The sequence below is a fragment of the Ceratina calcarata genome, unplaced genomic scaffold (assembly GCF_001652005.2).
Source record: "Ceratina calcarata isolate Rehan_Ccalc_2016 unplaced genomic scaffold, ASM165200v1 scaffold250.2, whole genome shotgun sequence".
Lineage (NCBI taxonomy): Eukaryota > Metazoa > Arthropoda > Insecta > Hymenoptera > Apidae > Ceratina > Ceratina calcarata.
In genome coordinates, this window is record NW_017147019.1 from 300,719 (window position 1) to 315,092 (window position 14,374).

Below are 14,374 nucleotides of genomic sequence, written 5' to 3' on the forward strand. Positions count from 1 at the left end.
GTGGTGTGTAGCTCGTGTTTATTTTGAAGTACGAAGCACGTGTAATACTAACTGAATAACTTTCAGTAATTAGTTATAAAATATGAATTAAAAAAAAATACCAACCGTGTATTATATTGTATGCAATTCACATTTTTTTAATGAATGGAAAATAATCATTGATAAATTTCAATCTATGAGAATGGCTGTATCGATGTTTACACGCCTTTTAAACATTCGAAATGTGATGAACATCAATAATTTTAATGCCGCTGGAAGTTCAATAAGTATTATTCAGCGTTCGGTAAGATGTAAAAAGATCATTAATTAATAATCCATTTTATAGACGTCTTTTAATCATGAACAAATTAATATAACCTCGCATGTAACAATGATTTTAGGACGTTATTTCCAAATCATATTCTTCAGTCACCTCGCAAGGAGAAGAAGATGTTAATTTACTTCTTAGCGACGAGATTTATCGACAGAAAGTGTCGGAAAAAAAACTCAATAAAGCCATGAAAGCATATATGCAGCGGTCCAAAGATTATAGTGAGTTTTGTTTTATAGCATATACACGTATAAACTCGATATCGTTGTTCACATTAACTATAATCAACTTTTGATTTTAGAGGAATTCATCGAAAGGCAAGTGGCTGAGTATAATATTGGAAAACGACATTTGGCAAATATGATGGGCTTAAACCCTGAAGAAATCAGTAAAAAAGATATTAAAGTAAGTCATATTTCCATTAGATTTTAGATTTTGAAATTTCTTATATATTATTAACTTTTAATTATTAATTTTGACAGGAGTCAATAGAGTATTTGTTTCCATCTGGCATATATGACAAGTTAGCTCGTCCTATGATGATACCTCCTGAGGAATTACATAAACGAAAGGAAGCGGAATTCGATGAATCTGGCAGACCTCATCATTTTCTCTTTTATACTGCTAAACCCAATTATTATGAAATACTTCACGTAAGCATTTCAAGATTAATTTTCTTCATTTACATACATCGCACGTGCAGTTTTCTTGGTAAAAGGGAATATTTTTATGTACAGAAAATAGCTGGGTCGATGATTTATTTAAATAAAATCGAGGACAAGAAAGTGGCTATGAATATCGAACTTACTCCAGAAAATAAAATGTAAGCTATACTGACTTCTATTGTTTATGACGTCTTTCGAAAATTATCAATCTACTTATTATTCCAGAAATTTGGTTGGATTCAACTGGTTATCGAAAATAGAATTGGAGACTTTACTACTCGAAGAACTTAAACCTGAAGAGGTAAAATTCAAATATGGTCCTTATATTTTTATTTTATATGTTCTTAGCTCGCACATTGGAAAGGTTTTTGATTTGTTCTAGTATGAGTACTTTGTAAAAAGTATGGATATATTAGTTGATCATCCTTTATCAAAACACGTAGAATCATTCGTTATGACGTACAGAAAACAATTGACAACTATTACCAAGAAGGCAGAAATACCAAAAGTAAGTGTCAAAATTTTCAATATTTGTTTCCGTCCTCTATTCTGTTTTATATAAAGTAACTTCCTTGTTGCAGCTTGAATACGACAGCAATAACAGACCATTTATTGTTGCGAGTAAGTATTAAATAAATCATCATTTTCAGTTCGTAACACTATTTGTATTATTGTTATTACTGATTTGTTCCAGTATCTGGTAGGAAGAGTGCGAAATCCGAGGTCAAAATTATAGGCGAAGGATCTGGTAACATTACTATTAATGGAAAGGACATCACGTACTTTGACAATATACAATGTCGAGAACAGGTAAGTTCATATTTTACTAAATTAGCAATAATAATTGAAACCTAGTACTATTTTCGAATATAATTACATTCATTTCCGATTTTATGAATAAAGTATCATTACGGTGGTGTGAAAAACTATATTTCTTCATATTATAATTTAAAGACAATAGGTAAGTGTTATAAATAATATTATACCGCATATATTTCGTGTGCAATTACACGTTTTGAACGTTGACTTCAATCATTAACGATTTACAAGGAACTGATTGAAATCAAGGATAAATAGCTTTTCAATGATGATTCCCTTTCAATTTATTTTTAACATTTTGTATGCGTCATCACTGTGACCAACATGTATTCGAATTTTCAACTATAGATTTAGATAGAAGAATTTTCCGATAGAAGGATTTCTAATATTATCTAATTTGATAAATAATTAAAAATTACATCTTCACGATTAAAAATACGTGTTGAACCAACTTTTATGCACAAGAGAAAATAAACTAATAATTAAAACTTGCGATTTCGAACATTCAATCTCTTTTTCGAGATTATGTTCCAAAATATTTTTTGAATTGGAAATGAACCAAGCATCGAATATAGCACACGAATCCTGAATAGAGAAGAGGCGAAGACGAATGAGTTTATTCAAGTGGAAAGAATACGAAGTCATGCGAATTTTTAAAATTTCTTATGTGCGATTTATCGTGATCTGAAGAATCTCAGGAGAGAATGCGTACAAGAAGCTCGATGCGCGCTCAGTATTAATCGAGCCGTCCTAAGGAACGATAGTCTCACAATATTATCCACCGTTCGGTACATTTACTCAATTCGCACGTGGAAAAGCATTACACTTGCTGAATTACTAAATCTAACGGTAAACATACAGAATTGTGAACATTTCTATATCACACTGGATTTCGAAACGTGTTTGTGATGGAAAATGAAAATAGAGTCTACTTGTTTCTGAGATCAGAAGATCATCCTACGAATTTCTCAGTGAAACAATTGTTCACTAAAGCAAGCTTAAAATTATATTAGTTTAATGTGTCCAACTTTGAAAGCTGAAGAGAAAAGGTATAAATATTTTGAACACGTGTACGATCTAAATGCGAAAAGGAAGAAGTTGAATTCGTAAATACAAAGTCTGATGGAATGTCATTAGCAATGTGGTGATGAAACCAAATTATTTCCGGTTATTATTCATGATTACACAATACTTTTGCAAATGTTTGTGGATTAAACGCGTCACCGACACAATATTTTAAAAGAAGCGTGGAAACTATTCTGTAAATCGATATAATTGTAGTAATTTAAATTAATAGATAATTCATGTGCTGTTGTTTAATATTTTTTGATGATTCGCATTTAGAAAACGCGGAATACGTGTGAATGTCATCTGGCATACTTTCCTCGCGCCTTTCGAATCGGATTAGTATGTCGGGAACGTTCTTATCTTCAATACTTGAAGGACTCGATCTCGGTATATAAATAATATCAATTTAAAGGTATACCAGTGCGGCAGTTCTTAACGATCAACGATTTTCCAATTGACATTCGCGCCTCACGCGATACAGAATAAGACGTCATCAACTACCTTACCTCCGCTAAGAATGATAACAGAATAAAATTTTCACGAAAATAAGTTCAAGACTAAAGATCTGATTTAAATCGTAAAACGTTGTATTCAATTATATGATTAATTATCTCATTATTCGTCTTACGTATTCGAAAAATGTCAATGTGCCTTTAAGTCCCTTAATAAAGTAATTGCAGTAAATTGTGTTTGGAATCGTAATTTCTAACTTTTGTTATCCTGTCGCTGTAATTGCACAATTGAGAGCATTGTTTTTCAACGTCATTATTGCTTTTGTGTTATAATTTAAAAAGAGATTCGAAGGATGATCCTTGATATTAAAAACAATGATTATAATCGAAATTCGAAAAATATAAATATGCTTAAATCATTTATTTAAGCAAAGCAATATAATTCAATTATTTTAACACACGTTCCGCTAGTTCATTCATGAATTGCCATTGAGCCTTTTTGCGCTCTTACTACTCACGACAATACTCTTTATAGACCAATGATGTAACCGCGCGAAGCGTAAAAAAGAAAGATGGAGAACCATTCGCAGGCTTCGTGTTCGCCATCGATGAAAAAGAAAGTGCAAATAGAAAGAAATGTCGATATGGAGGACGGCAAAGTAACGGTATCCGTTCCAAGCACACCGAAGCGTACAACCGTAACGTCTTTGATATTAACGCGATGGTTGGCGTCGAAGAGCTCGCCCCGAACGGAACCAGAAACCAGTTGGTCCTCGGACGAACGAAGCTTAGAATACGGGACACCACCACCTATAGAGGAACCCCATTGTTACTCCATGTGTGCCAGCGAAAGCTCGTGCACTGAAGAAATCAACTGGACGCTACAGATCAACAAAGATATCATCAGGAATCTTTTGACAGAGCACATGAGACAAGTAGGAGGACGGGTACAGTTACTCGAAGATCTGGAGGAGAATAAGATAGATGAGAACCCTAAGCGCCTGGTGAAACTCTACAAGCAGCAGGAAATAAACGCTCTATTACTGTACGCGTGTTTTCTCGATCGAGCAAGTCTGATCAAGACTTTGCACAAGTGCGGAGCGGATTTGAACCACTCGGAACAAGGACAAGGCTTGACTCCGTTGCACTTGTGCGCATTTAATAATTCTCTAGAAGGCGTGCAATATCTGCTGGCCAATGGTGCTAATTTTTATGTAGAACGCGCCCACACACCCTTTCATTACGCCGCATTCAGGAATGCTTTCAAAGTAGCTCAATATTTCTTTCAATTAGGTCTTAGCCAGGAATCTTTTTTTGGAGATGAAACTGTCTTGCATGCCGCGGCTAGATCAAGCGCTTTCAACGTGCTAAAACTACTGGCCCCTCACAATCCGACTCTAAACAGTTTAGATTGCAATGGGTACGCTGCTATACACCATGTAGCAGATAGAGGAGATCCGAGTTGCTTATTAGTACTCATAGACGCTGGTTGCGATTTAGATTTGAGGACCAAGAAAGGTGACACTGCTTTGCATATCGCAGCGCAGGCCAGCTGCGTGGAGAACGTCGATTTACTAGTAGAGAAGGGAGCAAATACTCATCTGAAGAATCACAGGGACCAGACAGCTTTACACATAGCTGCTCGTTCTCATTCTCTAGAGTCCGTAGAAATACTATTGAAAAAAGGAGGTTGCGATCCTAACATGGAAGACAGCGACGGTAGAACAGCTTTGCATCTCGCCTTAGGTAGATCCCTATTAGCTTACGACGTCACAGAATTTCTGATAACGTGGAAAGCGGACGTGAACAAAACTGATAAATACGGATACACGCCATTACACATCGCTGCTCTGAACGAATTGTCTCAATGCGTGGATATTCTGATTCAACATGGAGCGGATCTGAGCGCCCGAACAAAAGGCGGTACCAGCGCGTTGTCCATCATATTACGTAAAACACCGACGTCTCTGAATGTCTTTAAGCAGAGACTAGATGCCTCGATAACACTTCATCAACATGGCTCGGCCACTGGAGAGGTGGAACTTCGTCTCGACTTTCATCCTTTATTGATGCACCAGCAACAAGGCGAAATAAGATATCTCGGGACCTTTGTAAAAGAAGGGTACAAGGAGATCCTCGAGCATCCGCTCTGTCAAGCATTTCTTCATTTGAAATGGCAGAAGATTCGAAAATATTACGTGGGTAGACTGATTTTCTACCTATTCTACGTTCTTATACTCACTGGTTGGGTAATGACTGCCCTGGCGCATAACTGTTACAATGAGTCGCACGGTCAATCAGATAATACTCAGCCACCATTGTGTGCAAATACCACCGGCATAAACGGTTTTCTGTATAGACACCCGGCCCTGCTCGAGGTGGAATGGTACGCGCTGATGGTGCTCACGATCCTCGAGGCATTCCGCAAACTGACCAGCATCCCAACTTATGTATCAGTTCGACAGTTCTTCACGCAGGCCGAGAACATGGTCGAATGGTGCGTGATCCTAAGCGTGTTCGCCACGTCTTTCATTTACACCGGTAGAACATACCCTTGGCAGAGCCATGTAGGTGCATTCGCCGTGCTTTGCGGTTGGAGCAATCTTATGCTAATGATAGGTCAATTGCCGATATTCGGAGCGTACGTGGCGATGTTCACCAGCGTCCAAGCGCAAGTATTCAAGCTTCTGTTAGCATATGCCTGCCTCTTGGTAGGCTTCACTGCAAGCTTCTGCGTGATATTCCCGCGCTCGAAATCGTTCAGCAGTCCTCACATCGGACTGATCAAAGTCCTCGTCATGATGACTGGGGAATTAGATTTCGAAGATCTGTTCTTTCCCCAGGGAGAGGACGGTAAATCTTCAGACTCAAGTGGCACGTCTTGGATCCTGCTCCAAGTATCCGCACAGTTATCATTCGTACTCTTCCTTTTATTCGTTACCATCGTGCTGATGAATTTGCTGGTCGGAATCGCAGTCCACGATATAAAGGGCCTACAAAAAACTGCGGGACTCGCAAAACTCGTTCGTCAAACGAAGCTTATTTACGATGTCGAGACCGCTCTATTCCTAGGCATGATGCCAAAACGACTAACGAAGATCCTACGCTGGACAGCTTTACTATTGCCCTCGCCCTTGAGAGCCGTTCTAACTGTGCGTCCTTTGAACCCGCGAGAGACCAGATTGCCTCGCGATTTGCTAACCGCCGCGCACAAGATCCCCAAAGAACGGAAGAACTTGACTGGGACATTGTGTAGTAGGAAAAGCAACAGCACAGCGTACACGTATTTGAAAAGTGAGCCATACTCTACGTTCCGTCGACGAATGCCGGAAGAGGATATTTCCGTCGATGATTTCTCGATCAAAGGAGAATTGAATGAATTGAAGAAGATCTGTGAAAGGAATCACGAACTCCTGCAGGATCTCGTGATGACGTTGGTAAACGACAAACATGAGAAGGAAGAGGAAAAGAATAATTAAGTTTAATTTGAGAATCATCTGAATCATTCTCAATATCTTCGTTATGCTGCTTTTAATACTATATCGATATCGAACAGTCGAAAAAGTAGTAATTGTTCGTTTCCGTTGTTAAAGTCTATTTATGATAATTAGACCGTGAATTTTATGCAAACTGACTATAAAGCGTGCATGCAATATTATAAGTGTATCACGATGTTTAAATTCTAAAAGAAACTTCACATTTTTTAAATGGGTACCGCAAGCATTTTATTTTGCATAAGAATCTGCAGTCTAATGATAATCTTTCTTTTATAAAGCCTGATGCAATCTTTTAGAAGAAAAAAAAAGGTTTGAGGTGGAAAATCCGGATGATCAAAACCGTGGGATCATTGTTGAAGATCATCGATCAAATCTACTTCGAGTATATTCTCGCGCCTTGAAACGAATTTCAAAGAAACGTTTATGGAATGGAAACACCGCGATTTAGTCTTGAAATTTATTCTCGTTTACTTTTCGCAATTTAAATGCTGCTCGAGACGGCTGGATTTTGACTCTTTATGTGAAAAGAACATCGTGAACATTTACATAACGACTTGTATCATGATAAAAAATTGAAAAATATACTCTCAGTGGTTTCGTATAAAACAAATGAAACGATTTAGTGTATAGGTTTGTCTCAATATTTGTACAATATTGTATTTACTATATATTGATATATTCCGTCCACGACACAACTCTAATTATAGTAATGATCAAAGGAATCGATTAAATACAACGAGAAAAATTTCACTATTACTTAATTTTACGCATTATATGACTGTTCAAATTGTATAAATAATTCTAATCTAATTATGTAAATTAAAACGATAATCCCAATGTAAATTTTATTTTTGGAAGAAATTTTTTATCTAATTAGGAATGTATAAATAAACTAGTTCCTGAGCTTTGTGAGTGTTCTTTGTCTAAAAATAATTCTACTAACAGATTTGAATTCCCACAATGATATGAACAAAAAATAGTCTTAAATGATTGTAAAGGAGCTAAGTATAATACGTGCTTTGAAAGTACTTATTAGACGATCATAAGAAGGCTGCTAAAAAGATAATAACACTTTTTAGAAAATGCAACTTTATGTAAGGACGTAATGAATTGTGATTATATTTTATTTGATCATCTAAGCAAATTGAGTCTGCAGCCAATTAAGCTTTTAAAATTAACTGCATACTATCCTCACGAATACCTTGCAATGGTGCTTGACAAGGTTTTGGTTTTGAAAAAGTATCATTTAAGATCCAGTCTCAATATTACACGTTGACTATAGAAAGTGAATCATTTTGAAGAATTGTTTGAGTTCTGTGCCCAGACTGTTTTGACCACACAGCGATTTCAAGAAACGTGTTATTACCCAACTTTAGAAGGACTTTTACAAAGTTTAAACACAAGTTTCGCAAGTAAAAACAGAAAAATGTCAAACGATGAGGGAATGCAAATCGATATGTTAATTGAAATAATTTTTCCATTCTCTACTACTATTTTATATCGTGTATTTTTAAATATGAATTAATTTTCTCATCGGTCATGCTTATTAATTTATTCTACGCGCCTCTTGGAATGCTCCTCGAAACGTTCAACTTACACTTCCTTGTTGGAATAAAAAGTTTTGATTGATAATCTTTGTGAAGTGCTCTTCAAAAATAACAGGTAACGACTACACCTACATACGAAAACAATTAACAATCGCTTCTTGGAATCTGACTGGCAATTATTGTTTTAGCATTTCAACTGATGATTTTACAAGTTCTAATTGCGCTTCTCCTTATCTATTATTGCAATTAAACGTTATTCTCATACAGATTGCTTTGACCCTTCCTTCTATAAATATTGTACAAAAAATAAATATACAAGATGAATACATCGTATTTTACGAACGACTTTTTTTAACGGAACTATCATACACAAATAATAAAAAATTCATATATAGCCCTCCGTAATCTAATATCTCGATTTATAAAAGAATTTCGACCGAAAAATCTATATTTAAACATGAAAATATAATTCCAAAAGTGTTTCACATTGCGGATTCGACAGCTACGCTTGGACACGTAAAATTTGCATACAGAAATATTCATAAGATCAAAAAAGTTGCCTAGACAAGCTTAGACCGACTCAATAACTTAAACTGTACTATTATTATCGATTTTACCGTTTAGCCGACTGCTTTAGTGTTCTACCTTTTTTTCTACGGAGATATAGGAAATTTAAATTTGTGAAAAATGTGGAAAGTATATTAAATATATTTTCGGCGTGTCCGATGATTAAGTACCGCTGGAACCGGTTTCAATTTGTAAGAAATCCGCATCTGAATGACCGGGATAGTAGACAGAGCTCGGTTACTAGTGTTTGACAAGGACGCTGAGTTTCAAGTCCTATCTAGATTTTACGGAACATCTTAAAGATCGTATGAATCCGTAAAAAGGCTCATATCCGCGCGGACTCTCGCAACGTCTGGACATTGAGCTACGCCGCTCTTCGCTCACATCGTATTTCTTCTAAACGTGTCACATTAAAATAGTGCAAATTTAAAGACAGTGAATATTTCTGTGAACAAGTTCGTGCCGATTCAATGAAAACCGTAATTGACAAAAAGTTTGTTTATCAAGTTTGATGAAGTAAATGTGTGATTAAAACCGTCGACCAACGTATGATAGAAGTACATAATCATCGCTAATCGCATTATTGCGTAACCAGAAACTTCAATTATACCGGTTAAGTAAAAACGGTCACCTCGAACTGTTACTGAATTAAAGAAACAAGGGGATACTCGATTCGAAGATACTCTTAGTGAACGACGCTTAATATAAAAAAATTAGACTTGTGACAAGAAAGGAGGATGTAAGTACGGTAGAGAAAGTCGGTTTACAGCAGCGAGTGTCAGGGTGGGAAGGTACGACCCGTATCCAGTTTAGTTTTTAAGTTCAAGGTTCCTAATCGAAGGAGTATGTGCTCTGCTCCTCGAACGGAAGCATGTCTTTTCCTCTGTACTTATATATAGAACGAATCCATACGCCGCAGCTAATATAAGTCACTCGGGCGAGTGACACCGGTAGTCGCGTGTACTGCAATGACGAGAGCATTCTCTTAAAGTGATCTAAATGACTTTGGGACGTGACGTGATAAACGAAGAAAAGAGTGAGGCCGAGGTATGACGATTGGAACGTTCTTTCGAGGTGATCCACAATAGTAGAGAGTACGCTTGTGTGGTACGTCGCAGTTTCTTCATCTTTTCGTCTGCCGGGCGAGAAACGAATATAATATCGCGAGCGGACAATGGACGATAAACAGATGCACGAGGATATTATGGAGGAGCCGAGGATCATCGTGCAGGGACCAACGATCACGGTCACCGAACAAAAGCCGCGACGTTATTCGTTGACGAGTTTAAGGAATCGACGCCTGTCGTTCGACGATTATTCGGGAACGGTGGAGGAGCACGACAATGTCGCCAGATCGAAAATGAAGCCACTGGCTAATCGCGAGAGAAGAACCAGGCATTATTCTTTAACCAGGTTAAGAGGTCGCCGTTCTTGTTTGTACCTCGACGAAGATATCCCGAAGACGAACGTTAACGAAGCCGTGAACGACAAAACGACGCAGACGTTAAGGGTACCATTAAGGGAAGGGAAAACCAGGCATTGCTCTCTATCAGATCTGCACGACCCCCCGAACGACCTCTTGTCAGCTAGATGCGTCGCGGCCTTCAGATCCGTCAGGCATCGACAATCGAGCAGCTCGGAGAAGATCGTGATCAACGACAGCCCGTTGATTGACTCTACGAACGATCATGTGGAAATCGACGCTGGTACACCGCCGCCAGCCGACGAATCCCTGTTCTACGACAACTTCGACGGGTTCAGGCAAGCACAGATCAACGGGAATGACCTGAGATCCATAATGTGGTCCATCGTTCCCACTACCGAAATGAAGATGCTGCTGGAATTCGAGAAATGTAATACGTCACTCGAACTACCTCCGGGTGAACGGATAAAGAACATCGCGTATTTATGGTTCTGCTATCGAGGCCTAGTGCATCAGCTACCGAAATTGGAGCAATTAGGCGTGAAACTCGATTACGTCGAGCCTTACACCGGCATGAATGCCATTCTGTCCGCCTCGTTGAGTGGTAACGTAGCCTGCATCGAGCATCTGATAAAGAACGGCGTCGATATCAATTGCAGAAATCCAGTCAATCATTATACGCCTCTTCACTTCGCCGTCCTCGGGAATTCGTTAGACGCGGCGAAGCTGCTTCTTGATAACGGCGCGAAACCGAGCACGTATCTTTATCAAGAAGTCGTGGAACCAGTTTTACATTGCGCTATCAGGGCAGGAGCCGACGAAATGGTGAAATTACTATTAGAACGTGGTGCGAGCGTCGTCGAGAAAAATCATATGTGCGAGACTCCGCTTCATGTAGCCTGTTTCGTTCAGTCGTTGCAATGCGTCGAATTACTGCTCGAGTCTCCCGGTACTAACATCAACGCGGTAGACCGCGTGCATAGAACTCCTCTTCATTTCTCTGTCATGAGCACCCATTCGTCTGCGAAGCTGGTAGAGATTTTATTGAAACACGGTGCTTCGGTGAACGCTGCGGACAGGACAGGCTTCACTCCGCTTCATGTCGCGGCATTGAACGAACAGTCTCATTGCGTAGACGTTCTGATTTGGGCCGGAGCGGACGTTAGCGCGACCACCAGCGCAGGACTATCAGCTTTGAATATTATACTCAGAAAAATACCGGAGTCCCTGCAAGTATTTCGACAGCGACTCGACGCTTCTATAACCCTCAGGAGACCTGTTCCTCATAACAGAGAGTTCGAGATGAGGCTGCACTTCGATCTTCTCTTCCCCAGTGGCAATCAGTGCGAGACCAGCTTCATCAACACGTTCGTCCAAGAACGTCGCAAAGATTTACTGTCCCATCCGCTCGTAATGGCTTTCTTGCACTTGAAATGGGAAAAAATCAGGAAATTTTATTTGCTCAGGATACTACTCTACGCTATGACCGTGATCTGCATGACCACGTATGTTCTCACGGCGTTGGCTTACAAGTGTTACAACTATGACGATGCCAGTAGCTCCAAGATTTGCAACAGCAAACGCATCTCCGGGTTCCTCTTCAGGCGGCCTGCGATCGAGATCCAATGGTATCTACTGCTCATCTTCACCTGCATCTCCATTCCGAGGAAGATATTCGGCTTCATGGTGTACACGTCCGCGAAGCAATACTTTTCAAACATTGATAACGTGCTCGACGGCGTTGTTATCATCAGCGTTTTTGTCACGTCGTTCGTTTACACGGGACGCACGTACGATTGGCAAAATTATGTCGGCGCATTCGCTATACTTTGCGCGTGGACCAACTTGATGTTGATGGTCGGTCAACTCCCAGCATTTGGCACCTACGTCGCGATGTTCACTCACATACAATTTGAATTTGCCAAGCTCCTACTCGCTTATTCCGGACTGCTGATAGGATTCACGGTCAGCTTCTGCGTTATCTTCGTCGGTGAACCGTCCTTTGGCAACCCGTTCACTGGCCTGATCAAAGTACTAGCGATGATGGCTGGAGAATTGGACTTTGACGGACTTATCACCCAAATTGATCAAGGCCTGGAGTCCGAGGGACCTTTCGTTATTTACCATCCTCTCTCAGTATGCTCCCAGATCCTGTTCACGCTTTTCATCGTATTCGTGACGGTGATCTTGATGAACCTGCTCGTCGGGATCGCTGTTCACGATATTCAAGGCTTGAGGAACCACGCTGGTCTCACAAAGCTCGTACGGCAAACGAAATTAATTCTATTCACGGAAATGGTCCTACATAATAGTTCAATTCCGTACGCATTTCGAAAATGGATGTCCGATCATAAAATCAACGTGGAGAACAGAAAGAGAGTGTTGATAGTGAAACCACTGAATCCTTTGGAAAAGCGGCTACCGAAGGATATTTTGAAAGCCGCTTACGAAATTGCCCAGAAGAATATACCATTTATGAACGACGATAATATTAGTTTGAGCGACCACGTAATGTGGATGAGGCAACAAGGCGAAGAATATTCCGACTCGAATATGCACCTAGTCATCGAGAACCTGGCCAACAAGCTGCACTCCTACGAGGACAGCATCAAATCGCTTAAGGAGCAGATGTTAGATACTAATAAAATGCTGGAGAGTGTTGTGAAAAGTCTGGCGAAGGAGAAAAGTAATTGAAATCGGAAAACACCTTTAGGTACTGACTAGCCCACGCAAAAGTAGTTTGATTTCATCTCGGAGAGACACACCTGTTTTTAGTCTAGTAAATGTGAACGTGAACGAAAGTAACGATGTTTAATGTATCAGTCGAAATCGGACGAATCGATCATTTAACTTTCTATGTAAATGTCATGAGCTTAAATATCGCGACGAAAGTGACTCATGGAGCCGGAAGTGAAAGTGAAAGGAAAGAGACGAATATTTTGCCATTTTTTATATCCTTTGATTAAGCTCTTTCGTCGTGAGCCGTGAGAATTCATTAATATTCACTTCGCACGATTTATAACACGTTTCTTGTGATTGTTGACGATAAATACGATTGCTAATTGATAAACAAGTTGACGATTAGTATCCTGAAATCGTTCAGATTACGTACTATTGTTTAATGTATATTACAACTTCACAACACTTTAACAGGGGAAGAGAGTTTCCAAGAATTGATATACTTTGATAACGGACACGTATCGTTGTAAGATATTTTAAGTTCATTAGGTAATTAAAAATAGTATTCTTTTCTTAAAGCCCAGGCAACAAATTTAAGATATACGATCATTTATATAGAGATCATGATGCGCCCTTTTCATAAATAATAATTTGATTGTTCATACGTAGAAGTTATGACTAACCGAGTGAATTTTCACTTTCAGACTATACATGTTCCCCTTAATTTTTATATAAATGATTTGATTGTCAGATTTCGTCGATGTGACGTTTAATTTATGATTAATCGAATGAATTTTCACTTTCAGATTATATTCCCCTTAATTTTTACGCATATGAATGGAAAAATTGATATTGAAGCAAAAGTTTACGGTGGAGGTCCATCGGGGCAAGCAGGCGCTATCCGACATGCCATATCAAAAGCACTTCGAAGTTTCGTCGATGAACAGATGATAGAAAAAATGAGACTTGGTAAGAAAAATTTCATATCAAACCTTTTACGATGCATTTTGTAGTCCCTCTAATAGAAGTAGAATATATCCTCGAATCCAACGAAATTGTTAAACACTGCACTTAACAACTTATTGCACAACACTAGCGACACGCAATTAAAGATTGTTAACTTATACCTAATCGTTTGATGCTGCGATGATTCGATTAGCCGTTTCAAAAATCGAGATATCGATTAGTCAGTTTAAAAAATCGAGATATCTATAGATGATAACTATAAATTCTGCATGAAAAATTTTTCGCTAGAATAAAGAAACAGTTTTTGTAACGATCAATTTTATTTAATTAATTATTGGCTCTAACGAAAAAGATTGTATACAGAAGTTTTAGGCATTGACA

General features: G+C 38.7%; 2 protein-coding genes across 3 annotated transcripts in view; both read left to right on the plus strand.

Moving 5' to 3' along the window:
• Positions 1-6: 6 nt before the first annotated feature.
• The window catches only part of LOC108623069 (28S ribosomal protein S9, mitochondrial-like), a 15,043-nt gene continuing 675 nt past the window's right edge, over positions 7-14,374 (plus strand). The window contains exons 1-10 of one of the 2 annotated variants that reach the window (XM_018021349.2): positions 7-283; positions 381-531; positions 612-715; positions 793-963; positions 1,048-1,133; positions 1,201-1,276; positions 1,358-1,483; positions 1,557-1,596; positions 1,670-1,785; positions 13,834-13,996. In XM_018021349.2, coding sequence (XP_017876838.1) covers positions 176-283; positions 381-531; positions 612-715; positions 793-963; positions 1,048-1,133; positions 1,201-1,276; positions 1,358-1,483; positions 1,557-1,596; positions 1,670-1,785; positions 13,834-13,996 — 1,141 coding nt within the window. In that variant the 5' untranslated portion in view covers positions 7-175. Of the gene's footprint in view, positions 284-380; positions 532-611; positions 716-792; positions 964-1,047; positions 1,134-1,200; positions 1,277-1,357; positions 1,484-1,556; positions 1,597-1,669; positions 1,786-9,357; positions 13,062-13,833; positions 13,997-14,374 lie in introns of those variants that run through there. The other variant, XM_018021348.2, reaches the window with a different exon arrangement.
• Positions 2,526-7,632, plus strand: LOC108623070 (transient receptor potential channel pyrexia). The gene is made up of 2 exons (XM_018021350.2): positions 2,526-2,643; positions 3,850-7,632. Exon 2 carries the CDS (start codon positions 3,887-3,889, stop codon positions 6,791-6,793), a length of 2,907 nt encoding a protein of 968 aa, XP_017876839.1. The 5' UTR covers positions 2,526-2,643; positions 3,850-3,886; the 3' UTR covers positions 6,794-7,632.